General features: G+C 38.0%; 2 protein-coding genes across 6 annotated transcripts in view; both read left to right on the top strand.

The window, feature by feature from the left end:
• PPAT (phosphoribosyl pyrophosphate amidotransferase) overlaps positions 1-4,326 on the top strand; it is a 48,168-nt gene extending 43,842 nt beyond the window's left edge. Inside the window, exon 11 of the mRNA XM_065060992.1 lies at positions 1,808-4,326. Coding sequence (XP_064917064.1) covers positions 1,808-1,983 — 176 coding nt within the window. The 3' untranslated portion in view covers positions 1,984-4,326. The remainder of the gene's footprint in view (positions 1-1,807) is intronic.
• Positions 4,327-4,901: 575 nt separating this feature from the next.
• Positions 4,902-25,069, top strand: AASDH (aminoadipate-semialdehyde dehydrogenase). 5 transcript variants are annotated; one of them, XM_005501193.3, is made up of 15 exons: positions 4,902-5,115; positions 5,868-6,121; positions 8,116-8,236; positions 8,914-9,254; positions 10,021-10,213; positions 12,512-12,753; positions 15,329-15,435; positions 15,884-16,056; positions 16,614-16,806; positions 17,323-17,441; positions 18,756-19,593; positions 20,646-20,809; positions 21,192-21,317; positions 22,562-22,693; positions 23,736-25,069. In XM_005501193.3, the coding sequence occupies exons 2-15, from the start codon at positions 5,892-5,894 to the stop codon at positions 24,132-24,134; spliced, it is 3,378 nt and encodes a 1,125-aa protein (XP_005501250.2). In that variant the 5' UTR covers positions 4,902-5,115; positions 5,868-5,891; the 3' UTR covers positions 24,135-25,069. The 5 variants fall into 5 exon arrangements, with proteins under 5 accessions (XP_005501250.2, XP_064917032.1, XP_064917033.1 ...); XM_065060960.1 differs by lacking the exon at positions 21,192-21,317; XM_065060964.1 differs by lacking the exon at positions 12,512-12,753 and having other exon boundaries at positions 5,063-5,115.
• The last annotated feature ends 209 nt before the right edge of the window (positions 25,070-25,278 follow it).

Raw genomic sequence — 25,278 nt, 5'->3', positions numbered from 1 at the left:
ACTAAAAAATGGCAAGGTTTATACACTAAATGTCTGTGTTGTGAGTACCCTGTGGATCAAACCAATTTAGTTACAGTTTTTTAACACAGTTAGTGAATCATATTTCTCCCAACAATAGAAGGCATTAGAATAATTGTGTAATCATAAGTTATAAATAAGGCGTGACAACACAATTTTCCAATACTTAGAGCTCCTTCCGGGAAAGCCTTTACAGCAAGGAGCTACTGTAAGCAAAATGCCAGGAAGAAAATATGTGGTGAAAATCTGTCCTGTAATGAAAAGCTAACGTAGTTTCATGAGATACTAATAAAAATATGTTTGGAATTTGTAAACACCCACTGATTTTTTCTACAAATTTAAATTTATGTAAATAATTTTAACTGCATTATATATTTCACTTTGAGAGAAATGACATTTGAGGCTAATCAAAGAATGTTAAATACATTCTTAGATCTCTAGAATGAATAATGTTTGCAGCAGAACGAAAAAACCAACAGCTCATGTTTCTTGCGATCTGGTAAATAACTTGCTCTTCATCAGGATATCAGCAACAGAAGTCATGTAAAGGCTTGTGAGTAAGGAGATTAATATATTGTGCTGCAAAATATTTTTTAAAATGGTTTAAGAACATAGCTCTGGTTACAGTTAGGAGACTGCAAACTCAGATTTCCTATGTTAAATACTTACTCTCACTGTCTAATATTGCAATGGATTATTTTCCTCCAAATTATTGTGAAGGCATGTTAAAATACAAGTTTGTAGGATCTCATTTTTAAGGATTATTCACAACATAATGAGTGCAAACAATAGAAAACAAATTATGTGAAAACGCTATCAAACTTTATTACTGCTAGAAAATTTGCATTAAGTGCACACTGAATTTTTTTTAACGTGGTGGTCTTCCCCTCCTTCCTCCAATTCCCAGTAAGGGTGTGAGGTCCTAGGTACGCAGTTTGGGAAGCACCAACCACACACGCTTCAGCTTCCTGGCCCAAACTACAGGGAGTTTAGGGAGTTTCACTGCACACTCTGGTCTTTATTTCTATTTTTACAGTATGTGTGTGACATTCTGGGCCCCTCAGTTCCAGAAGGACAGGGAACTGCTGGAGAGGGTCCAGCGTAGGGCAACGAAGATGATTAAGGGAGTGGAGCACCTCCCTTATGAAGAAAGGCTGAGGGAGCTGGGTCTCTTTAGTTTGGAGAAGAGGAGACTAAGGGGGGACCTTATCAATGTTTATAAATATATAAAGGGTGAGTGCCGTGAGGATGGAGCCAGGCTCTTCTTCGTGGCAAACAATGATAGGACAAGGGGTAATGGGATCAAGCTGGAACACAAGAGGTTCCGCTTAAATTTGAGAAGAAACTTCTTCTCAGTGAGGGTGACAGAGCATTGGAACAGACTGCCCAGGGAGGTTGTGGAGTCTCCTTCTCTGGAGACATTCAAAACCCGCCTGGACATGTTCCCGTGCGACCTCACCTAGGTGCTCCTGCTCCAGCAGGGGGATTGGACTAGATGATCTTTTGAGGTCCCTTCCAATCCCAAACATACTGTGATACTGTGTGATACTGTGATTTTTGTTCCCAGCTCAAAACCTTCTATCTAGATTTCAGTGTGTCTGCTCCCTGCACAAAGAATTGGAGAAGGGCAAGGCTTATTATCCTCTAATAATTTTTCATATCCGTTCTCTTTAGGTAAGGTGATCCACCTGGAATTGTAATCCATACAATAACGCAACTGCATTTCCAAAGAGCCCTGCATTTGATACAATATTGCAGCTTTAACTGCTGAATTCTTTATTTCTTCTAGGAGCTGACAGCGTTGTTTACCTTTCTGTCGAAGGGCTGGTATCATCTGTGCAAGAAAGCATCAAGGCAAGACAAGAGAATGAGAACAGCCTCAAAAGCCACAAGTTTCGTGTTGGAAAGATTGGCCATTGCACGGCGTGTCTCACTGGCGAGTACCCCGTAGAGCTAGAATGGTGAATTTTCAGAGGATGGACATCAGCTCATCTGTTCTTGAATGTACCTTTTTCAAAAATGCCTCCTTGCCAATAGCCTTCTTACATTTAGGTAATACGGAAACCTTATTACAGCTAATTATTGTTACTAATGTTACATCATTAAAGACTTCCAGAAAGTCCAATCTGCTGATGAAAATGATGGAAGCAGATTAAAATACAAAATCATATAGTTTTGTTGCACAGTTCTGTTTTCTCATTAAATATTATAAAACCCAAAGTTTTATAAATTTTGTAGCAGACCCAGAGTTGTTTGTTTCAGCCTTGCCCTGAAAGTTGCCCTATTAGGCTTGTCCACAAATTTTGAGTCATTTGGTATAATTTCTAATTATCAAGAGTCTTAATGCAAAAGTATGTGAAGTTTGATTTTTGCCTTAGGGAAGATACCAGATTCTGAAGAATCACACTGCTTCCTCAGCAGTTCTTGCTTAGGCTTTAAGAATAGAAGTACCTAACTTTTGCATATGTAGCTAAACAGCCTTTACTAATCAAGCCCTTTGTAACAGATTCTAGGAACATCATGTCTAGCATATGCTTTTAAAACAATGAAGACTCAGGGAAATGCTCAGCCAAAGCTCTGTAGTTTTATAACTTTAAAATTATTTTTCTAAGTCCAATGTATTTACACTCTTTGTGTACTTCTATCAGTTGCCAATAGGATGTAGGAGAAGAAAATATTTGGCACTGCCATGGGGTTTTTTTCCTTTTACATCTTGTTTTCTCTAGGATTACTCCTGACAATTTCAGAAGTCCTAGCTGTCAACATGCAAAGTAAACTGAAAAATAAAGTCACTTTTCATTTTTAATGGTAAAAACAATACATTGACTGAAAAGGATGAGTTGTTTTGGTTTGATATAGTCTTATTTTACTACATTACTGCTGTTACAATAAATGTAATTTTTTTTTAAAAAAAAGAGTTCTGAAGAACCATTTAGCTATTGAATAAATTGTATTTTTTAACTGGTCAAAATTACATGGTTACTTGTATACACTTGGACAACAAACCACTAGCTGAAAATGGAAAAGCACCTTTTGAAAACTATTGCAAATTTACACACAATAGTGAAAATATTTTGCATACCTCAGGTTTTTTTCACTGAATACCAGCAACCTAATTTTAAATATTCTATTTAATATTGTGTATTTTGGCCTTCTAATTCTGACACTATTAAAAAAATTAATAGAGAAGTTTAAGAGCTTCCTTCTTCCCCAGCATCTTCGACATAGTTGAGAATTACAGCACTGGCGCTTAAATTCAAAAAGGAGCCTCTTATATGGGATTTGTAGCAATTGTGCCTGATAGACAACGAGAACACAGAAGTCCAGATTCAAGAATACATTTAAACAAGTCAAGACTGTGCATCATGCAGTGGAAACAGAACCTACTCGCAGTCAAGCCTATGGGAGAATCCAGATATTCATGAGTGCCGGGCTCTTACTGTGCGGTGTTCGCCAAAGCCCAGATCTGCGTATCGGGCGACGTGCATGGGTTTCTTCTGTCTAACGAGCAAGTTTGTAAAAAACAGTCATTAATCTTTTCTACCTTTCTTCCTTCCTGCCCTCAAAAAAGAAGGGAAGCTCTTAGGGATAATTAAAAAAAAAAAAAAAAAACAACAGTTAACTTGAGCTCTTAGGTTATAGGTATCTGTGAGGAGTTCTTTCTACTTGAGACAAAATCTCAGGTGCATAGTTTAACATGGTTGCAAGCTGAAGTTTATTGATTTATATGAAATTGTCTATAGAACAGATTGTAAATTAAACTTGTGCAAATACTCTTTTAACATGTTTTCAACAGAAGTGGTATTTTTGAAGACTGGTAATAATTGCTTAAATGTGATCTGAGAATTACGTGGCATAATTCTGATTTGAATAAAAGGAATCCCAGTGCCTTTTTTCCCTGCACGTTATGCATTTGAAATTACAAGGTCTGCTACTGTAAGCACTGTAATTTTTAGATACACTACATGCCTGATCTTTACTACATAGTTTTCACAACTTTAAGCTAAAAAGGAGATACTTTTCAAGTGCCATTTTTTTCTCTGACAGATGGATTTATGCTTTGGGCTACCAGGCCTTTTGTATCCCATACAGCAAACACATACTTGCAATGGGTACGCTGAGGGAGAAAAGTTCCTCTGGTTTTAGGTGTTGCTATTTGTATTATTTTAACGTTTTACTGTAAAACTGTTTCTACTGTATTACTAATGTGAAACTGCGCCAAATTATCATTTACAAAATGTGACAAAACAGTACAAAGCTAATGTCTAACTTCTCCCCTATGAAATATTAAAAACGGTTACGAACTGGTCTGCTCGTTCTCTCTCCCTTCGCTGCAGCCGCCGGCACTACACACCCAGGTTTCTTTAACAAACACACCCTGACAGCGCCCTCGAAGCTGCAGCAAATCGTTCTGTGTCTGACATTAAATCGCACTCTCCCCTCGCCCCGTTACCGGCGCCCCCCCCATCCCCGCTCCCCGCTGGCGCCTCTAAAGCCCGGCCGGCTTCGCTGGCCCCGCCGGGAGCACGGCGGCGGCCGCTCCAGAGCCCGCTCCCGGCCGCCGCAGCCCCACCGAGAGCGAAGCGCCATCACCCGCCGCAACGGCAACTGCTGGCCCACCCCAGCCCCCGCGGAAATAACGTATTTGCCTCGTCCCAACGGCGACTGCACTGGCAGGAAGGCCCGTACCACCTCATGGGACGGGGCGGGGGGATATAGGGACAGAGATGGGTGGACTCTGAGTCTCACGGTGGAATCTTGCCCTTCAACCCGGACCCCTGAGTTTGTTTTAGCCCCTTTCTGTGTCTGAAAAAGAATTGCCGGGGAGCTGTGGAGAGCTGGGAGGGCTGTGGTACACGCACTGCTCCTCAAACCCTCAGGAAAAAATGGCGCCACCCCACGCAGGTCGCTGGCGGACCGGGCGCTGCTTGTGGATGCCCAAACAGCGCGACGGCCACTGGCCAATGAGTGCGCCATATTACGGCAGCGACGGGCGGGACTACCATTTTTCCGCCAATCAGAAGAGCTGAACATGAGTTGCTAAGCGGCGGTGGAGAAAAGGAAGGCGCTAGCAGGTGCCGTGCGGCGCTGCCTCAGGTGGGGATCCTCGTGGCGTGGCCGTTGCCCCGAGCTCCGGCCGTTGGGGCCAGCGGCAGCGCTCGGTTGGCCGCGCTGATGGCGTCGGTCCCGTAGAGGCCCCGCGGTGCTCATGGCGCAGCCCCCCGCCGTGGGGGCGGCCAGGCCTTGTGTGGAGATGCGGAACGCTGAGCGTGGTAGGGGGTGCAGGAGCCGCCTGACCTCGCCCGCGGCCGCTGCGGAGTCCTGGCCCTGGCGCGGCGGAGGCGAGAGGGGCCCTTGGCCCGGAGCCTGCCAGTCCGCGGCTCAGTCACACCGTACGGCCGTGACGGGAGGGCCTGTGGGGCAGAGACGGGCGCCAGAACAAGCAGCACCCTGAAAGCCTTGGCAGTGGACGTGTTGGGTTTTCCGCTTGCGACGGAGATTCGTATTTCATAGTTCTATTAAAGAGAAAATTACTAATTCAGTTGTGTTAATAAAGTTGTTAATTCAGTTCTGCCCAGCTTTAAAAAAAGATGTGATGGTGAGGAGCAAACAACCTCAGTGTAATGAAATGTTAGTGAATTACTGCATCCTGGGCTCACAGATGAGTCCCGTGGCAAACAATAAAAGTATTAAGCCTTACACTTTTGCAATATAAGGTGTGGTGAAGCAGTATGTTTTCTGCCAAAGATATTTTTTCCTACTTGGTGGTATTTGGTGCACTTACATAATTTGTCTAAAATTTTAAAAGTTAGGGGGTGATAATGCAGTCTGGTTTGTTAATCTTTCAGGGGGACTGGAGATGTGCAGCCAACATGACTCTTCAGGAGCTGGTGAATCAGGCAGCCAGCCTGTACGCTGATAGAAAAGCAGTTTGGTTTGATGAATGCAATGACAAACCTCCCACTTTCTATACATATGCAACAGTGGTTAAGCTTGCCATGGAATTAACAGCTTTTCTTCAGAAGCACTGTGATCATCAAGGAAAATGTGAAATAGGCCTTTACTGCTATCCAGGAATAAACTTACCATCTTGGATCTTAGGGTAATGTTTTGATTGATTGCATTCAGTATTGTGTTGTTTTTGGTTTTTTTTTTAAGGATCATCTCAATGAAAGCAAATCTTCAGTTTGTTTTATATTTTTAATTAAAATTGCAGTAATATTATAGTAATTCAGTCAAGAAAGAGGCACCGGACTTTTGCACTTAAGAAGTGCAAAAAAGCTGACAATATTATAATCTTGAAAAGCCACTGCTAAAGGTTTTTTTTTAATCTTGAGGTCATTGATCTGAAGTGTATGTAACAACATCCATTTTTTTTTAAGCGTATGATTAAGCATATTTATAAAAATATACAAAAAATAATTATTAGCGTATTTGTGCGTGTTTAGAAACAGAGGCAATCTAACGGAATAAAATGGGTATGCAGGTTTTTTAATGTATTCGTGTCTTGCTAGCAAAGTATGCATTGGAAACAAATTTCATGCTTTAAGCTAATGGAGTATACAGTTACAGTTCCATTACAAATATTGTAGAAAAAAGTCATGTGCAATGTGGTACTAAAGTGAAATTGATTATTTAATAGCTAGGAAACGGAAATGTTTGTGTTCTCAACACTCACATTAATTCAGCAGTTTAAAAAAATTTCTTTCTGCTGATGAATTCTAATGTTTGTATCCTTTACATATGTATCTTTTATATCTATTGCATTTATGACATAATATAGAATCTCAGCACCACAAGTTTATTTTCTTCAGCTGATGTATACAGCAGCAATCATGTTTCTCATCAGGATGATCTGTATCAGTATTTTCTTATTGTCACACTGCACCTAAAATACGTAATAGTGCAAGATGATGTATCACAGTTGAGTATAAAGATTTCAGTGGAGTGAGCAAGCGCTGTAATCATAAACCTCCCAGAAGTGCTGAGGAACTTTCTTGTTTTTTTCCCCAGTGGCGTAGGTTGCCCAGAGATGTTGTGCAGGCACCATCCCTGGAAGTTTTCAAGACCTGAACAGCTGGTCTGGTGCCACAGCTGGCCCTGCTTGAGCAGGAGGTTGGACTGGGCATCCTGAGGTCCCTTCCAGCCTCATTTAATCTGTGTCCTAATGAACTTAGCAGCAACACAGTTTTCTTTTGCTGCATGACTGGGAACTACTGGGGTGTTTTGATTCTCACAGCTATCGTTGCTGAGTAATTAAGTGCTATGTGTGATGCAGGTCGAGTTTAGACACTCACTGATACCAGTGGCTATTTGAGTATGCAGAGTGCTGCGGCTTCCAAGTCTTCGTTCTGGATCTTGTAATTGATAAATCGCCTGCACAAAGAGGAAGTAAAACTAAGTGTATGTGGGAACCCAGCCTTAGAAGAAATGTGAAGATGTATCAGAACCGTTCATATTTTAGTCGCCCCTTACTCATCTTGGCTTTTTGTGGCATTAACAAATTCAAATGCTTGTCTTTATCAAATGGAGCCACTAGAGGGAAGGGTTGGAGTGAGCAGCTGCTGAGGGAGCACTACAATGTAAAGCACAGTGAATGAGAGCAGAATCATACTTTGTGTTTCTCTCTTTATTAGGGAAAAAACTCCAGTGGATTTTCAGATTCTCTTATGTTGGATTTTTTAGATTAGTGAGAATGGAAATTGTTTTCAGCATGCAGACTTTTGGTGGGTTTTTTGGAATATGTTGTACATGTATAAATAAAAAGCTTATATTTCTGTTCCTAGTCAATAGCAGAAGCTTTAAAAATGTGATGCTGTTGATGTCAGTGATACCTTTGTCATCACCAGCCTGCTTGGTCAGAAATAATTTTGAATGTTTTCATCAAGCTTTAATAGTTTTCCTTGCTGTAAAATACCAAAAAGCAACACTGAATATAATTTTCTTCCTACTTTATTTCTAACAAAATCTTAACAAATCATGTTATGACTACATTTTCTGGCTCTGAGGACTATGGATCTGTAAAAGAAATGTTAGTGAAATATAAGAGTTCTTATTTTTTTAAAGAATAAGTTTAAAACATTTTTGTCTCGTTAGAATCCTTCAAGTTCCAGCTGCCTATTCTCCTGTTGATCCAGATGCACCACCAATGTTATCTACTTACTTCATGAAGAAAAGCAATCTTCAGTATATTCTTGTTGAGAATGACAAAATAAATGTAAGTGTTCAGGCTTCTACAGGAAGAATTAAAGCGCAATGTAGAAATGTGTAGCTATTCAGATTGTACTCTGTTTTACTAAGCTTGGATGGGGTTATTTTGTTTCTTTGTGTCAAGAGGTGGTCTTTCTCGTTCAGAAAATAACATATTTGCATTTAAAAGTATAAAGGGCTTCTTCTCCTCTTCAGAAAATACCTATGGTCCTGTTACAGTGTTGTCCAGGCAAGGCTGCTGGGCACTGGCACTGGCAAGCTTTTCCAGACTTGTTTCTCCATGTGTCAAGGTTGAGAGTTAGAAATCTTCACAATAGTTGAAAATAGTTGGAAAAAACTGGTGCACTTAATTGTTTGGTTTCCTTTTCTCCAGCTCCTCCCAAATCTTGCATCCTCTCACATTGCAAAGACAATAGACAAGATTGGACCATCTAGTTGTAATTCAAAGTTGTTTGTCTTCTGCAGAATTTGCTCAGAGAATTGCTTATTTTGCATGTATAAAGTCTGCATTCACTCATATTTAATATATATAAATATTTGAGCTTAAAACTGTCTGACATATGTCCTCCAAAAATAGAGGCATGAAAAATCACACCTTATTTGTTTCCTATTTCATTGCATACAGTATAATAATAACAGTGCATCCTGAGTTCTATTGTTTAAATTATTTATTTTCTCTTGCAGAAATTCCAGATGTCCCATGTTGGTTGGTTTTACCACAGTTCTTCCACAGTAGGACATATTGGTTTAACTCTCTTCCAACTGAGCTCAAGCAACACTGATTTAAATGAACAAGTAGACAGTGTGAAAAGTAAATGTGAGCCTTTCAAAGCTGTTGGTAACTCGCAGCCTGGATACACTGCTTGTCCAGGTCAAACTGAAGTAAAAACATCTGATGGAGGTAACATGGATGTTGGCCAGAAGTACTCTTTAGCGTATGTCTTGCATACATCAGGAACCACAGGGATCCCCAAAATAGTCAGAGTGCCTCATAAATGTATCGTGCCAAATATTCAGCATCTGAAGTAAGTGTTGTTTTCAGTTTTCTTTTTAAATGCTTTTACAAATTTGACATTGAGGGACTTTTTTTTGTTGTTTTTTTAATACTTCAGAGGAGTGTAGATTGGAGTTTTGCTAACACTGCTTCACTTCCTCCTGTGCCTTTTCAGATTTATTTGTGTTTGTTTCTTTTGTTTCTAAATTGTATAAGGTAAAATTTTGTTTCTCTAGCTGTTACTTTTGATGTTTAAATGGTGCTTTACCTGAATTTTTGAGGGCTGTATTATACTCTGGCTTGCAGCTTAAATGAAATAGAAAACAAAATTAATTATTTATTCACAGTTATATTTGTTGTGTTCTGGAGTTTTTAAGTCCTAATTCCCTTCTAGGCTATCTAGGTTTCTCTCTGCTTCATTTAATACTTTCTGAAAAAATCTATTATGGAAAATACCATCATCTTTTTTTCTTTTTGCCTTTTTTAACCTTTTTTTTTTTTTTTTTTTTTTTTTTTTTAAGTGAGCATCCAGTAGTTGAAATATGCCCTTCAACATACTGTATTGTTCTGTACAGTGGTGGATGTCTTTGCAAAGGACCTCGTGTTTAATCAATAGTTGTATTTTTGATGCAGGAACCTTTACTCAGGTTGTCTGCCCTGCATAAGCCTGCATAGTCAGGGCAGCCCTTAAGACCTTAGCTTTGCTAATGCACATTTCTTTCACGCTGCTCTTCTAGGTTGGGAATGTTTTTTAACAACATGCATCAAATTCGTAATTCCTAGCTTTCTTATTTTAGATCCATATTCGAGATCACACGGGATGACGTGCTGTTCCTGGCTTCTCCTTTAACATTTGACCCATCTGTAGTTGAATTGTTCATTGCTTTGGCAAGCGGAGCCTCTATTCTCATTGTTCCAAACACGATTAAAATGATGCCTGTGGAGCTGTCTGCTGCTCTATTTCACCGTCACCATGTGACAGTGTTGCAGGTAGGAAACAGCCAAGATAAGTGTCTTCAGTGTCTTGCTTCTCACCTTTGCTAACGTGTACTGCTTTTTCATCAGTGGAGACGCTGATGATTAAATAGAGCAGGAGTGTTCTCCCTTGAAGGTGCAGCTTGTGCTATCCATTTTGCTGTAGATTGTTAATTGTTTAGAAAATGACCATCTGATTGACGTCTCAAACATTTTGTGACAGAAAGCAGTAAACTAAAGATAAAACAAACATATATCTCAAGAAATCACTAATTAAGAATTAGTTAAATTATTCTTTTAATTAAACAGTTCTGAAGAAGCTGGCAATGGAGTAACCTTTTATAGACATTTTTAGCATTTTTTTTATCAGCTTGATCTTAGAACCTTTCCTTAGAAACAGCTTTTAAGTTTTAATAGTAGTCTCTATGCTAAAAATACAACCAAACCAGTACAATTTATAGAGTGATAAAATGTCACTTTTACAATAATGAGAGCAAGAGAATAATTGATTCCACAGCAACACATTCTTTTCAGGCCACCTGTTTGTATGAGGCTTCCTGTGCCTCTTATGTCTTGGACTAGATCATCTCCTATGTGATTTCAATTTTAATAGTTTTAAAGTTAATTTTTTGAAAATTTACTTGAAGTTAAGAGCATCCAGCAGGGCTGAAAAAGCCTAGGCCTGGCCTTGTAGTGTAACAAGGTATTTAGGAAAACTGTTAATAGAGTACGGGAACTTAAATCAGGGTGTGTGGGGAAGAGCTGTTAAAATGGATCTCACTTGTAACCAGCTTTGAACAAAATGAGTATGGTCTCGTTAGTCTATTAATTGTGATAAACCAAACCCTAAGCCTTGCTTTGTCATTAGTGTAATTCTGAAATATTTGCAGTCATAGAAATGCTGAAATTTCTGTTTCTTTTGGAGGAATGTTGGTAGTTGAGATTGTAGGATATAAATTCAAGATTAATGAGCAGTTAGCTGAAGATTCCACAGCAGAAAAAAATCCACTAGTTAAAAATATTTTGTAACTTTGATGGTGTAGATTTTCCCAGCATATACAAGTTTCTTGATCAGTTTCTCACTTGCTTTTAGAAAAATAATTTCCTAGGTATTAATCTCTATTAGCAGGATTTTTTTAAGTATACTTTAAAATACTTTTAAAGTGTTTTTTTAAGCATGTAAAGCATTAATAGAGAAAGGCAAAATTTGGTGGATGAGGGTATTTGAGACATCTTTCTAAAAAAAGTTTGATTTTGTGATTTTATTGATCATTGTCTTAATCAGTGAAGGAAGGGCTTCTCAGCTGGATCTAGGTGACAAAAAATGTTCTCTTTGTAACTTAAGTGATGATGAATAATTTTATGATGTTTCTTAAATTATAGCAAGACATTACCTTCCCCTCTTGGCTTGCTTGAGCAGACTTGAGAAATCTGAAAAGTGATTATGAAGGAGAGGAAGAGTAATTTTTCCTCTATTTTTTCCCTTTGTTTTGATTCACTGGAGTTAAAATGGTCAGTGATGGTCTTTTTCTATTACTAGAAGAAAATAACCTGGTAAGAAATCTGTTCATTTTCCAGTCCTCTTACTAGAAAAAGTAGGCAAGAATGAGAGTGAAAGGTATCTGTTAAAATTATTTACCGTTTTTCCCTTCAGTGAAAGGGCTCTACATCAATAGTTTTATAGAAGTAGTTGTTGTATTTAAGGAAACTTTTCTTTCTTGTTTTGTTTTGTTTTGTTTTATTTTTCCCTTCCCCCCCTGCTCATTTTAGAGTGTGACGTGAAAGCTTTCAGAAAAAACAATCTTTGTAAACTGTTATATTTACACAAGTCAGGAACACACACAAACTCAGAATCTGGCATCCTAGGAATGTTCAGTGTTATGGAAAGGTCTTTAAATATTCTATATGCAGGTTAATCAGGTGGACAGGTTATATTTTTTCTGTAATATGCTAGACTGAAGGGGGAAAAAAAGCTCAAGAAATAACATCAAGAGGTTACTGTGTTTGCTACTTTCTGTTTTAAAGTAATTAACATAAGAAGTAGTGTGCACACACTTAAGGTAGTAGCTGAAACATAACAGGGAGTCCCTAAGTAAAGGAGAAACAAAATCTCACAAAACACCAGTGTGATCTATACTGGTATCTGATGGTTGATGCCATCTACTATACGTAAATGATTGTTAAGTACATCCACAATATAGCTATGCAGTGAATATGATAAAACAGGAAAGAGTGTACACATACACTGAAAAAATGTAACGGGTCTTTGTCTTTTGTTTATTTGTTTGTTTTGTTTTAATATGTATCATTCAGGCAACACCAACACTTCTCAGAAGGTTTGGAGCTCACATTATTAAATCAACAGTGTTGTCTGCAAATACTTCACTTCGTGTCTTAGCCCTTGGTGGTGAAACATTTCCCATGCTGAATCTCTTGAAAAGTTGGAAGCATAAGGAGAACAAAACAAGTATTTTTAATCTGTATGGTATTACTGAAGTGTCAAGCTGGGCCACTTGCTACAAGATTCCTGAAGAGGTTTTTAGTGCTGATTTTAGGTAGGAAAATTCACTGTTTTCAAGTCTTGGCATGTGAATTATGAAAATAATGATAAACAGAACCTGACCCTCCTGTTTCCAGGGCTACTGAGTCCTCCTGAGTGTTTTTGCTGGTAGGAGTTACATTTGTTTTTCTATGTAGAATAGACTAATCCAAGCTCTCTTGCTCTAATACAAGCCCCTCAAGTAAAAGTTGATGAATGGTTCTTGAGGGACAGAACTGCAGTCTGGAATTCTGTCTATTAGTAGACCCGTTAAGTTTCATGTACTGTGTTGTAATGGTCCGTATTTTAGTCATCTCTGTATCTAGACCTCTTCCTCACTCCAGCCTGTGAATCCACATTCTAAATAAACGTAGACTAGCCTAGACCAGGGTGTGCTGTCTCTGACTGTGTGGCAGTATTGAATCAGTGTTGCACTTGTGCAGGCAAATGGCTCCTACCCAGTTTGATAGTAACTTCAGCCAGCCATACTCTTGCTTATCATGAGACTTTTCCAGTGAGATCTTGCATGTTCAATGAGAAGAGTGAGAGTCAAGAAATGGGGCTCTGTAACTCTTAATCATAGCCTCGGAACAAAGATTCAGAGCTAAGCTCCGTCAATTCAGAATGTTACTTCTGTGATTTACTCATTTTAAGCAAAAATGCTTCAAGATTACTTTCAAATATAATCAGTAGATATATGTATGTTTCTTACTGCTACTGTGCTTTTGCCTACAGTCTTTGAACTCCACAAATAATTGATTAAGTGGAGACTAGGTACTGTTTTTTTTTCTAATATTGGATAACATACTTTTCAGCAAATAATCCCACTGATATTACTTGACTAGTTCGGATGACAGAGGTTTGTCCAAAGTCACTTACCCAAGGTCTCACAGTAATTTCACTTGGACTTCTTCTAGAAGTACTTTCCTTTCATCATTTAGCACTCTGTGATTTTTTGCTCAGTTTCTGACTTCTTGTTGTTCATTGCATTTTATAAAGAGAGTTGCAGGAGTGTCAAGGTCATGAAAGGTACTTCCAGTTAGCTCAATATTTCATTTGCTCTCTGAAAGTTGTAATTATCCCCTGGCATAATAATTATACGTGTGACTTGAGTTAGACATGTCCTATGAAATGGGATGTTTTGGACAAATGATTCAATACATTAACCTGGTACTTAAACCCCCTGATAAGTGAAGATGGTGGATGGTCATAAAGTGTCATTAAATTCTCATGCAAAAATAATTTTAATTCTGATTTATCCAAGTTCAAAAATTACCTTATCCTCAGTGAAACTGTTTTTTCTACTCAGAGTTTCTGTGCTCCAGAAATAATGTGTTGTTCTTTAGTCCTAGTTGGTATGCAGTTAGAATGGTGGAAGTTTATAGTCTCCGACTGTTGTATCCCAGCCTTCCCTTCACCTTAGAGCCTGTTCCTCTAAGCCTCATTGCAAAGGGAATTTGGGTTCCTTTGCAGTAAGCAGCCCCAGATGCAACAAAGCTGGGACGGACCATTTTATGTCTTCTTCATTTCTTAGGATTGACAGGACAGTTGTAGTACAGTGGGCTTTTATTTTTGTTAGCTGAATGTTCAAGAGAACACTAGAAAATTAAAAAAATAGCATGAAGTTACTGCCTTAGTGGTCTGCACCTTTCTGTTGTTTAGATAAGTTGGGCAAAATCAAATGTCTAATCCCAAATCTCTTAATAATGATGTCCAAATGAGGACTTTGTCTTTTATTTTTGCTGTTCTGTGGTATATGTAGGAATCTTGGGGTTTTGTTTGGTGATGTTAAATTCTACTCTTGTTTTTTTGTTTTGTCTTTGAGTTCAGACTTTCCCATGGTATGGGGCAGACTCATTGAATATCTGGGATGCTTCCTCATACCTGTTTGTCAAGTAATTGTATTTTGAAGCTGACCAGAGGAAGGAAAAGGAGGAAGAGATTCTCATGTGGCAGAAATACATGTTTTTGAAAATTTGACTGCTTTTTGGTCAACTTGAGATAAATAATTCATTGACTGTTTAGAGAGAAGGAGAAGTTTCAACAGCCTGAATAACAGCAGTTGAACAAGAAGTGTTAGCTTAAAATATGATACTTTATGATAGAAACTGAACTGGAACGTATGCCTACCTTCATAGATTACCAAAAGTTATTTAAAGTTCCTTTACTTTTAAAATTTTGCTTTACTGAAGAAAATATGCTATTCTCTACTACCACTCAGAAATAGTGTCTATATTCAATAAATTAGGTTCGGCAAGTGCTTGAAGAAGCTAGAGAATTAAGAGAAAATAAGAGTTGGTCTTCAGCTCAACAGAGGTAGTCTATAACACATATATGACATTGAAATTACAGTTTCTTTTATTTCAGTCTGTTCTGTATGGTAAAGAAACACATGCACATTGTGGAGGTTGTTAATTTTGAACAAATTGAGATATTTTTAAAGAAGAAACATTTGTAAAGAGAAGCCTCCAGCGTCTACTTTTGCTCTATTACCAGTCCTTTAAAAGGCTCTATGCTAATGCATTTCTGTAATTGTTGTTTTGTGTTCAGAAGGGGAAGTTTTTTACTATTTCTCTCTTTAATGTGTTTAGAACTGACTTCCCTATACCTTTGGGATCACCACTCCTCGGAACAAAAGTTGAGGTCAGAGATACCAACGGATCTGCAGTTCTAGAAGGCGAAGGACAAATATTTATAGGTTATTTGATATTTCTTATTCTTCTAAGACACTTTTCTTAATTGATTGAGTTTTAATAACATGTTGTTTGCTTTACTTGGCGTCTGTGTGTGATATACAGATTAATATAGCATTTTAAGTTCCTGTTGAGCTGAAAACCTTCTGACAGTATTTTAGGTTGTTAGAATGATAAACACGAAATTACCGTAATTTCATCTACAGACTGTGCTTTCATTATATTGACTTTTTTTTTCCTGCTTGCATTTTGACATTCTTCATTAAAGTAATCTCTTTGTATTAACTGCATAGCCCAGTTTGTACATTGCAGAAGTTTAGACATTGATAGTATTTTAGCACTTCTTGTAATGCTTGTTAGAGTTCATGAAAATTTGATAAAATATTCTTTATATAAAATTTTCATTTACAGTTAGCCATTTAATATATGTGACCACAATCTTTTCTTGTGTAGGAGGTGAAGAACGAATCTGCTTTCTTGATGATGAAATAACTGTACCCCTGGGCACAATGAGAGAAACAGGAGATTTTGTAAGAGTACAGAATGCGAAGTTGTTCTTCTTGGGACGGAAAGACAACCAGATTAAACGTCACGGCAAACGTTTTAATATTGAAAGTTTGCAGCAGGTAATATAACATCGAGTGAGCAGAGTATGCCAGGATAAAAGAACGGGGGTAAGGAATACGTCATTATCATCATAGATGGGTATTTACGCATTTTCAGGTGACTTAGGAGTCTAAAAGAAATTGGAAATATCAAAATTATCAAAAATGTGTTATCAAAAATCTAGTCACAGAATTTAGTTAAGAGTTTAGTTCTGAGTTCTTGGAAATCTGTTTTATTAAATGTTTTTTTCCAGCAGAATTGTTAACTGTATGGATACCTGAAAAATGCTGAGCGTTGGCACTGCAGTACTTGTATAGTGATTGTTCTACAAGATTCAATGTGAGACTCATGGATAATATCTCATGGCATTTAGGCAAATAAAACTTACATCTCTGAGTCCATTTTGATGCTAAGAAGTACAAACTTCAGCTACAAGAGAAGACATTTCATAGGCTGTTGCACAGGAATGTGAGACAAATACAGTCTTTAAATGTGTACTTTTTTAATTTTAGTTTTTACTCCTTTTACTCTATTAATAAACTAAATTTCAAAACAAGACTAATTTTTTTAATTGCAGGCTGCTGAAGATATTTGTAAGGTAGAAGCTTGTGCAGTGACCTGGTATCAGCAGGAAAAACTTATCCTATTTGTTGTACCCAAGGATGATTTAGAAGAGAGAGAAACACTTAAAGAACTCCAGAAACATCTACCAGCTTATGCAGTCCCTGATGAGCTTGTACTGATTAAAGCTTTGCCTTTGACATCACATGGTAAATGAAAATATTGTGCCCTTGCCAGTTATTTTAATGATCTCTATTCCTTATTTTTTATAGTATTTTTTTAACTGACCAAAATCCAGTACTTGATTCATGCTTTTTAAATACGTAGTTTAGATACCTAACTTCTAGTATGAAATCGTGATCATGTATTATGTTTTCGTGATAATGTTTCATTCAAAAGTTAAAGAATAGTCGTAAAATGAATTTAGTTTTAACACTGCACATTCTTTTCTCTGTCATTCCTGTTGCAGTCTGCAACAGAACCCTGGCTTCAGCTGGGGAAAGATCAGGCCTTGGAGGTGGGATTATGTGGGAGGCTAGGGTAAATTTTCAAAAACCTTGCTGGGTTCTGTGCAGCTGATCGATTGGCTAAAAATAATACAGGTGCAGTTGAGTTTGTGTAAGGAAGCTTGTACAAGAGTAGGGTGACTATTTGGGCAGAGCAGATTGTGGAAGTGTAAATGCTAAAAGAGCAATGAAAAAAATCATACTTTATTTTCTACAAAGGCAAAGTTGATATATCTGAACTGAACAAGATTTACCAGAACCATCTAAACTCCAGAAGGCGTGACAGTAAGCTGAGTGGCGCAGAGGAATTGTGGGAAAGATTGCAGAATTTATGGAAGGTAGTATTTTGAGCTGCCTTTTTATCTTTGCAAGCAGATCATTATACATGTGTCAGGAATTAGAGAGTTATAAGAAGTATGACTAATGCATCCAGAACATTCTAGCTGCCTATAGATTTAAGCATTACAACTCTTTCTGTTCAGTTAATACTTAAATACAGTTGCTCTGCAGTGGCCAGGAGGGAGTAATTTATATTTCTCTATCAGATAAAACTGCAGCCTATGAGGTATAAGCAATTAGCATAGGAGGAACATAACCTGTCAGTAGCTTTTTGAATACTGCTTCACATGCCAAAGAAGGGTATCCCTAAGGGAAACTAGGAACTGGGACATGGAAACTTAGTACAAAATAGCTACTGTGTTAGTAGAGTTTCTCTTTCTTAAGATAATGATGAATCGAAGAGTCTTTTTTTAAATAGATGGCACACTTGTTTAATTGTCTCTTGGACTGTCTGTTTGTATTATTTCTAAACGTCTGTGCTAGAAACTTGCTTTTCAATGGATTGAAATGTGATGCCAAACAATGTCATTTTCTTCAAAGATAGATTTCCCAGTTTCACCTGAAAGTAAGATGTGCTGAGGCTATAACTTGAAAAAGTAAATGTAGTGAAATTAATAACACTATTTGCCAGTGCTGATACTGTATTGGTGGCTATAGAAATGATAACCCTAAGGGGTGGGATGTGCCCTAGATCTGTTATGAACAGCAGAAGGTGGGTTCCAAAACCAGAGGATTTGGACTTTACACCCGGACTTAACAAGCAGGGAGTACAGTGAGAAGAGACACAGTAATTGTTGTTTGTTGTAGTAACAATACCAAATCCAAAATCCTTCATGAATTGCAGGGGTTATAGCTTTAAAAGTAGGTAGGTAAGTAGCTTACTTAAATAATTCAGAAGTAAAAGATACTGATTTATATCAGTTTTATTAATAAAATAAAGCACCTAAACCAATGTTATCAAAAGGGATCAATGTTTTATCTGCAAAACTGTCATTGACAAGTGGTGTCAAGATTGAAAATGGCCAGCAGAAATACAGCACAGTTTAATTCCCTAGACTACAGAATTGGAATTGAGCAAAACTTTTTCTAGTACAGAACTAGTATCTCCTGGTTCTTCCCTAACTCTTGTTCCATCACTACCTCTGTTGGCACTAACATATTTCATGTGATTTTTGCAGAGTAGTGAGTTTCCTCAGTTGTAAATTTTGAGCAGGACTTCTGGGTATTCAGGTGGATTTTGCTCAACTTGAGTATTTATGTGTCTGTCATGGTGCAACTCCCATGGACTGTTACCTTTTTCTTCTTTTCTCTAGTGTCTTCTGGGTCTCCCAGGTGACTCCACTGGAATTTCTAAAGATGCGATATTTTTGTACAGCGGTGGAGACTCCTTAAAGGCTCTGCGATTTTATGATGAAATTGAGATGCTAGCAGGCAAAGCTGTGCCTGGACTCCTTGAAGTTATTCTCAGCGGCTCGATTGAAGAGGTTTATAGGCATATTCTTAAAATTCTGTTCCCAGCTGAGGACCAATTAATGAATTATGACAATGTTGTGAAAAGAAAATTAAATGGGAACAGTGGAGAGGAGTTCCATGGAAAATATATCAAACTGAAATCTGAAAGAGGTCTTGAGGTTGCTTCAGGGTTAATTTCATTTATTGCACTAAGCAGAGGAAATCATTTTTTTTCTATGAATTTCACCACATCTTTTATGCAACCCAGTAATACAGTACAGGTAGGAGTGGAATTGCTACAGCAACCATCCTTTCTGCATTTAGTGACTCCAAGTATAACACAGAGCCATGTGCAAGGGTATGAAACAGAGAACAGAATTCTAACAGTTACAAACAAGGCAAATAAAACCGACTGTTGCTGTGTAGAGCAGATCCATGCAGAACATGGTCACGTAACAACGGCAGAGTTGGCCTTGTGCGTAAGATGGAAGTCAAATACAAGAAAATGTGTTGATGCATCACCACTGGTTATAATACCATCTAAAGAAGCAGCATCTGCATCTGTGTATGTTGGCTCTCACTCTCATGCAATGCAGGCGATTGATCTAAATTTGGGAGAAATAAAATGGGAGAAGAACCTTGGAGATCGTATTGAATCTTCTGCCTGCGTGTCTAAGTGTGGAAATTTCATTATTGTTGGTATGTCTCTTGTTTTAGCCTTCATTTTAAATTATTTTTTTCTGCTAAATACAATATGAATGATGGAGAATCTTATTTCTTACCTCTGAATGTCCTCCATCTACACTTATCCATAAACTTCCATATCTGCTTCAGAACTAATTTATTATACAATAGAAACAGAAGGAAGAAGTAATTTAAGTTTCATGATAACCAGTGATGGAGCTTACTTAACTTAAACACTTGTGGTTTATTATATGCCAGTTTATTCATAAGGCTTCATTAAGGAATAGTCAAGGTGTACAGTTTCTGATTGAGGTGTGACCTTTAAACTCTTGAGTTTTCCTTAAAGTGTGGAAAGGTGATACTGTCTTAAAATGCCTTTAAAACTGGTAGAGGTAAAAATTAGCACACGGTGCCTCAGATTATTTTTCACGTAATTTAATTCTCTCATTTTTGGTTTTGTCCTATCTGTTGTCAGCAGAGTTGCCATTATTCATCTTGGTATTATCTTTTTAGCTAATACATGTACATCACTGGTTAGCACACGTGTCCAGGTGGTGAGGTTTTTAATGCAAAGCTGATGTTACCATCCTGTTGCTGGTATTTTGATTGCTATTTACTCTGATAACAAAATTGAATGTTTCATTAAAAATGAAGGAGTTTCTAGAACTACAGTTCAGTTTTCAATAGAAAACATATTCTTTCAGCATCTTTGTTTTCAGAAAGGAAAATTAGGGAGAGAGATAATTAAAAAAAACATTCTCCTTTTTCAGCAGCTCCCCATGTCTTCTAATATTATTATTGTAAAACTTGATAGAAAGGCAGTGAGATAAATATATTCTAAATGTAACCTGGAAATAACACACAGAACAATCAAGTTTGCATGTATGAACTATCAGCAAAGACTTTGAGCTACAAGAAAAGGAGGAGCTTTGGAAAATGCTTTGAATCTGTACCTCTTGAGTCATCTTGTTTCTGTCCAGCAGTGATGCAGCTAGCAGCATAAATCACACCATAAATACAAATAATCATTATTCTTTTTTCCCCTGTTGTGTTTTCATTTCACACAGGTTGTTATGATGGCTTAGTGTACGTGCTTCAAAGCAGTGATGGAGAAATACACTGGACTTTTGTCACAGCAGATACTGTGAAAAGCTCTGCAGTTGTAGACCCTTCCAGTGGACTAGTCTACGTGGGATCACATGACCAACATGTGTATGCTTTGGATATTTATGTAAGCACACTGACTAACTTTTAGGTATAGCAGAATAAATATCCAATGTAGACCCTATTTGTAGTACATCAGATGAATCTCCACTGGTGTTAGTATTCTCGGGAGTCCATAATTACAATTTTGACGTAGTTAGGCCTGCTTAAGTGGGGTTAGGAGTATGTGGTAGTAAACAGTTTTAGTGGTGTTCTCAGCTGTGATTCCTGTGCTACTCGTCCACTGGCATATATGTTGCTGTAATAGCATGTACATTATAGCTTTGCTTCTTAACTAGTATTTTCTGAGCAAATGCAGTGTTTGATAAGCTTTGTCATCTGAAGGTCTTTGTAAACATGACAAGCTTTAACTCCAGCTGAAAAATTTCTTATTTATCTTGTGGTTGCAGAAAAAGGCATGTATATGGAAGTTACATTGCGAAGGTGGAGCTGTGTTTTCGTCTCCTTGTCTAAGTTCTTTTCCACATCATCTTTATGTTGCTACGCTAGGAGGACTGTTATTGGCTGTAAACCCAGTATGTACCTTTGCTTACTTGTTTTTGATCCCAATCTCAAATTTCAATGAAGCCAAAATGTGTTTCTGAAGTTAAGTTCACTTTTCTGATGAAAGGAACTAGATGATCATAAGTTACCATAGGATATTTTTTACTCAAGGGCCATATTATTATATACAAGGTTACCATAATAATTCAAGCAAGTGGCTTGCTTGAATTTATATGCTGACTGGAGAGCAAAGTTGGAATCAGTGTCTTCTCATTCCCATATACTACCTTCTCAGTTGAACTAGTGAGTAAGAGCATGTCTCTAGATTTTTTCCCCTCCCTCCATTTGACACGGGATTAGGAAAAAAATACACAGAACTTACTGAAATCAGAACAGAATAGAGAAAGAAGCTCCTTCATTCCTCTTACTGTTTCCCTCCCTGTAGTCATTTAAAGAGCTGTCCCCCTTAGTCTTGGACCGATGTTGTGTTCTTTGTGCTAGGGAAACTGAATTCTTTATAGATGTGAAGCAATTTCCTGGTTTTCTGAGGCATTGTTGGCTTACAGCTGGTCCTGCCTGATAAAAGGAACAGTCACTTGGAGCAGCTGTTCATGTTTTTGTATTCACACAACTGAGAGCATCAGCCCTAACCATCTTTACCTTCCACCCACTGCAAGTTTCCTCAGTAATACACAACCTAGTGTTAGAAGACCATTGCATGGTTTTTCAGTTCTAGTGGGCTGTGGTTAAGAAAAAAGATAATTTTTTCCATAAATCTTAGTAACAGGTAGTTGAGAAGCCCAGCTGTAACTCCAAGTGATAATTGATAAAAACAAGAATGTGCAGGCTATGTCAGGAACTTATTGTGACGATCATAGATTGTGCGTTTCAGCATTTCCTACAGTACTTATAGTTTATGACTTAATCAATATATCTCACTTTCAAGATATACTATCCTTCATTGGCCCTTGTCACATACTGAGGAGCTGGGAGTGGAATAAAAAGTGCGTCTGTCATTTATTAAAACTACTACTACGCTATTATTGTTATTTTGCCTGGGGGGAGGAAGAGAAGGGTGGAACAACGGTATTGAGTATCCCAAGGAAAACACTAAACATTTTGTTGGAGTAAGATTTGAAGAGTAATTTTGCTTCTGGTATGCATTCTGGATGGGAGAAGCCTGCCCCCCCAAATTCATAAGGAGGAAGGAAGGGTCGTTTTGCGCGGCTTCTTACAGTTGTGTTAAGCATCAAATATTCCATACTGCCATTTACAGGTGACAGGGAATAAGATTTGGAAAAGCTTCCTGGGAAAACCACTCTTCTCCTCTCCTCACTGCAATGAGAAGTACGTTTGTGTTGGGTGTGTGGATGGAAACTTGTATTGTTACACTCATTCTGGAGAAAAGGTAAAAGTGTTGTTGGATTTTTATGCTCATCACAAACACCCAGCTAAGATGTTTAATGAGTAACCATTTACCTTTTTATGAACCAAAAAGAAGTGTCTATTTATTGTTACAGAGAGAAGAAAATAGAAAAACTGTTTGCTTAGGGTAGTCCATGCAGCTCATAGCAAAACTGCAAACTCTCAAGTTGCTTGATGTAGTAACAGAGTTTCTGGTTCAGAGCTTACACCCAAAGTAAATGGTCAAGTGTAGTGCCAGCAAATGAAACGGAATGGTTTTGTTTTGGGGGTTTTTCAAATATCTTTAAAACCGCTTCTTCTGTAAGATGGGGCTATTTAGAAGTAAACATTTCTTAGAATGTTAATGTATTTGTCAGAAAATAATGACATCACAGCAGAGATATGCCAAATCATAATTCTGGCAAAATATTTGGCAGCCTGGAGTTAAATGAGAATATTTTTTTAGTTCCTCAGAGATGATGTGGCTTGTATCTGGTATTAAACAACGGACATTGTTTCTGTTTGTTTGCTTGAAATGCAGTCTACATGGCAGTTCCTAAGCCAACCTTTTCTGATTATAAAATACATGCTAGCCCCAGTCCCTGCTGTCAGCTTGCAGTAGTGTTCCAAAACTGATAGTCTCTTGACGAGGAATTTGCACACCATTAGCATGAGCAGAGGAAATCTCTCCTACAAAAGGAATATTTGGCTTGGCAAAGAATGGCATGTTAACAGAAGTCTCAAAGTTCATTACTAATTGTGGTACAACAGCCCAAGAATATTCTTTTCTCAAGTTGGCCATTTTATGAGGACCTCACAGAAGGTAGTAACTCTTGCACATGTGTTTTATGAGTCTTTTATAACTTACTCTGTGCGTAAAACTTAACTTGTAATTTGACAAGTATTCACCAGCCCTCACTGAAACCTAGTATGCTCTTAAAATAAAATGCTCTCCTGTCAACAACTAGCCTATTGAAAAATTACAGTTGCTGTCAAACTGATAAAGTGAACAACTTTGATAATGGGTGGTTATGTTCTTTCTGTAGGTTTGGCAGTTTTCCACTAATGGACCGGTGTTTTCATCTCCGTGCATCTCAAGTTTAACTAAGCAAGAAATATTTTTTGGCTCCCATGATTGCTTTATCTACTGTTGTAACATGGAGGGTAATTTACTGTGGAAATTTGAAGCCACTTCAAGTGTATATGGAACACCATTTGTTTTCCAAAGTGATGACTTAAAGAACAAAATTCTTTTGGCAGCAGTATCTACAGATGGCAAAGTGTGGATCCTGAATGCCAAGACTGGAACAGCAGAAGGAGTAGATAAGCTTCCAGGAGAGGTTTTCTCTTCCCCTGTAGTATGGGGAACAAAGCTTGTTGTTGGCTGTAGAAATGATTATGTTTATTGCCTAGATTTGTATATAACAGGAAAAAAGAACAGCTAAGCTGTTAGGCTGCTTCCTTTTTATTGTTTACATTTGTAAATTAAGAATTCAGAGGTGCTCTGTACCTCTGTGCCTATTTTACTGTAGGTAAGAGATGCTCTTTGCAGACTTCTCGGGTAACCTTTTGTACAAGGCAGTGTCCAGAGTATTTGAAGTGATGTTTGGTGACTTTCTGTACTGACTGAAGGAGGATAGCTGCTCAGCACCCAGCCAGAAGTTTCACTGTCCTGCCCTCATTTCCCAGCTCCAATTAATGAATGAACATGTTTCAGATGGTTTGGATTTGAATGTTGTGCTTTGACCTGTGCAATATGAAAATGAAAGTCAGTAGCTTGGTTTCAAACACCTGCAAGGTTGGGAGAAAGTGTGGTAAGGTGCCTTACTCTGCAGCTTGGAATAATGTATTTGTGTCCCTGTGGGAGGAATGTGTTCCTCTGTGAGTCCAGCCCAGCTTGTGCCCTGAGGTTCCTTCCCAGCCTGTGCCTGGCTCCTCCATGCATCAGGCTGCTATCTGTCTTATCTGAGGAGGATTCCATGCCATGGTGAGGGAACCCAGGTCCTTTTTTGAATCTAACTTTTAACTTGATTTCTGAAGACATAGCCTGCATTGAATATACCTGGTAGTAGTTATCAGTTTACTGTAGTTTGTGTGAACTTAATAGATCCTCCTCTGTGAGCCTAGACACCCCTTGGCTTCAGTTCAGCTGAGCGTATACTTAAACTGCAGTGAAGTCAGTAGGAGTTACTTCTTGTATTCTCAAGTGGAGAATATACTTTCATATGTATATTTATTTAATTTCAACGACAGGTAGAGTGTGAGTTCCAAGACGTAGTATGCACTGCTCAAATCAACCATTATCAAATCGTATTTAAAGAGATTCGAATGAATGCTCTCTGCAGTGTCTTTACAGATAATAAAGGGTTGTGTAAATTGGTTTTGGTTGTCTTTAATGCCTTAAAAGGAATAACCAGTGGTCTTAGTAATGTGAATCAAGTATTTGCAGTGACAAAAGTACACTTACCTGAGAGCATCTTCCTGATTATGAGTCTTCTAAAAGAGCTATAGTAGAAACTATTATCTCATTCTCTCTCATGAGCCGTCTACTTTGAATTCTAAAATCTTGAGTTAAAAAGTAAATTAGAA

The sequence above is a fragment of the Columba livia genome, chromosome 4 (assembly GCF_036013475.1).
Source record: "Columba livia isolate bColLiv1 breed racing homer chromosome 4, bColLiv1.pat.W.v2, whole genome shotgun sequence".
NCBI lineage: Eukaryota > Metazoa > Chordata > Aves > Columbiformes > Columbidae > Columba > Columba livia.
The sequence above is the reverse complement of the archived record's forward strand: the minus strand, read 5'-3'. Positions and strand labels throughout refer to the sequence as shown.

Excerpts from the sequence above, each read along its gene's own strand:
- AASDH (XM_005501193.3), top strand. The coding sequence starts at position 5,892 with ATGACTCTTCAGGAGCTGGTGAATCAGGCAGCCAGCCTGTACGCTGAT. Across the intron at positions 19,594-20,645 it reads TGGAAATTTCATTATTGTTG|GTTGTTATGATGGCTTAGTG; the intron begins GTATGTCTCTTG and ends CATTTCACACAG. Across the intron at positions 20,810-21,191 it reads TGTATGCTTTGGATATTTAT|AAAAAGGCATGTATATGGAA; the intron begins GTAAGCACACTG and ends TTGTGGTTGCAG.